The sequence below is a fragment of the Austrofundulus limnaeus genome, unplaced genomic scaffold, assembly GCF_001266775.1.
Source record: "Austrofundulus limnaeus strain Quisiro unplaced genomic scaffold, Austrofundulus_limnaeus-1.0 Scaffold233, whole genome shotgun sequence".
NCBI classification, from domain to species: Eukaryota; Metazoa; Chordata; class Actinopteri; order Cyprinodontiformes; family Rivulidae; genus Austrofundulus; species Austrofundulus limnaeus.
Window position 1 is genome coordinate 509,867 of NW_013952635.1, and position 2,016 is coordinate 511,882.

The following is a 2,016-nucleotide window of genomic DNA, read 5'->3' on the forward strand; positions in this document are numbered from 1 at the left end:
ATATATAAGGTATTTCCTCTCCTGCCATGTATGGCACAAAAATAATCCAATAAAAAGCCATGTTGTACATATTATTGTGCTTTCAAATGTATAGAACTTCAGTGCTTTTATCCTCTCAGCTTACACTAAAAGAAGCTACACAATGCCAGAATAACTTACCTCAAAGTCTTACAGATCAAGTGAGGTTCTTTTATGTGCATCTTCACTTTGGGGAAAGAATGTCCTTTTTCTAGGATGGCATAAACATTTTTCTATATTGTGGGTTTTGTCAGATTTTTCTCAAAGAAAAATGACCCACTGCTATTCAGCAGCATCAGCAGTGRGTCATTGGATATCTCTGTTTTCAATCTATTGATCTGCATGTTTAGTTAGAAGTGTGCACAATAGCTTTCAGTTGGCTGGATCACTAYTTTAGGCAGCTGTTGTGGTGCTGCACACTCGTGTTGTTGTGCTGGGATTGCTGTATCCTGTTGTGTTTGTTTGTTTTTTTCGTTTATATCTTTGACTCCTTTTTGTAAGACTGTTGTAAGATTTTGCAGAGCTAAAACTGTTCTGATTTAAGTACTGCTGGAAAACAAGAATCAAGTTCAAGCCTTTTCTGCCAAACAGTTCTCTGTGTGTTCCATAAGTACTTCAGAGAGAAAAAAAAGCATTTGTGYGAGCAATAGCCTTCGGGGGTTGCGCCAAATGAAAATGCTTTTTTTTCTAACCCCCCCTCCACACCTCACTCAAGAAGTGTTTGCTTGTTTTCTGTTACTATTTGCTCTATCTCTCTATCTTTCACTCTTCTTTTTTTCTTTTCTTCTTTTTTTGTTACCTTTGGTTTGAACTCTGACATCCAAGTCTGCCCCAGGATGTCTGTCACAAACTGCAGTCCAACGTTGTGACAATGCTTTTTTTCTTCCCGTGCCTTTTATGACCTTCTTTTCTTCCTCTTTGTGTTCTTTTTTTCTATTTTTTCCCTTTCAAGGTCTGGCGCACCTGACGTTAAACGACCAAGGTATGGGTTCATTCCTGTTTGTTTTTAGTTCAGTTTCTCCCCCACCCCTTTTTCTTTTTTTTAGAGGAATTCAGCTTCCACAGTCCCAACAGCTCAAAAAAAAAAACTACTGCTCTCCCTCACAAATACCCTTTCTGCTTCTTACCTTCCCTCTGTGACATATCCTTCCATTTTCTCCCAAATCCCCTCTTACGACTGAATCCTTTTCATTTTCTCCTTGTTGCAATCCTCTTTTTCGTCACCCTTTAAATCTCCATTTTTTTTGTGCTTCCTGCGTTTCCTCCCTCTCCCCGCTGCCATATCTTTGTGCTTTTCTGTGACCTCTGTCGATGTGTGTCTCACCCTTTGTCCTGTCCTATGGCTCACGTCCTGGACTTCACCTCTGACCACCTTCGACCCCACCGACCTGACCTCGGGGCTGAAGGTAACACTTTTCTGCTATCCCTTCTGCTTGGGCTAAGCAACAAAACAAAACAAAAAATGAATTTTAAACTCTATATTCTGTTGGAAATGTGTTTGTTGGTCAATGTTATAACAACAAGATGTGTTCAGGCTTTCATTCACTAACACTTCAAGGTGAAAGTGTTGTCGAATGTGCAGAGTTTCTCTTCACCACTCTGCTGACATTCCCATTGTTTGGCAATCAGACTTTGTTTTAAATTCTGTCAAATATGCAGTTAAAGTATATTTGCTCTAYGGTTTGATGAAAACAATTGTCTATAAATGTTTTGACATGAACAGTGGATGTTTTGATGCCTTTTGTGTGTCTTTCCAGCGCTCACACATGTGACACAGCAGATGTTTTATGCCTGCCACCCATCACACTTCTCTCCTGTCTAAGATTTTATTCTCATCTTTTCACAATAGATTTGAGTGGAAATAGTGTTTAAAGCAAAGTCCAAATTAGAAAAAGGTGTTCAGTGGTTTTTCCCTTTTCAAATTAAATGAAAAAATAAAAAATAAAATAAACAAACAATCAAACAAAAAATAAAACTTTTTTTATAACTAAACTAGAA

The 2,016-nt window shown here is 38.2% G+C and overlaps 1 protein-coding gene across 1 annotated transcript in view; it reads left to right on the top strand.

Moving 5' to 3' along the window:
- Window positions 1-2,016, top strand: part of LOC106525548 (neurexin-2) — a gene marked incomplete at its 3' end in the record, with an annotated part of 638,625 nt that overhangs the window by 345,464 nt on the left and 291,145 nt on the right. Inside the window, 1 exon segment of the mRNA XM_014019826.1 lies at window positions 971-1,000. Coding sequence (XP_013875280.1) covers window positions 971-1,000 — 30 coding nt within the window.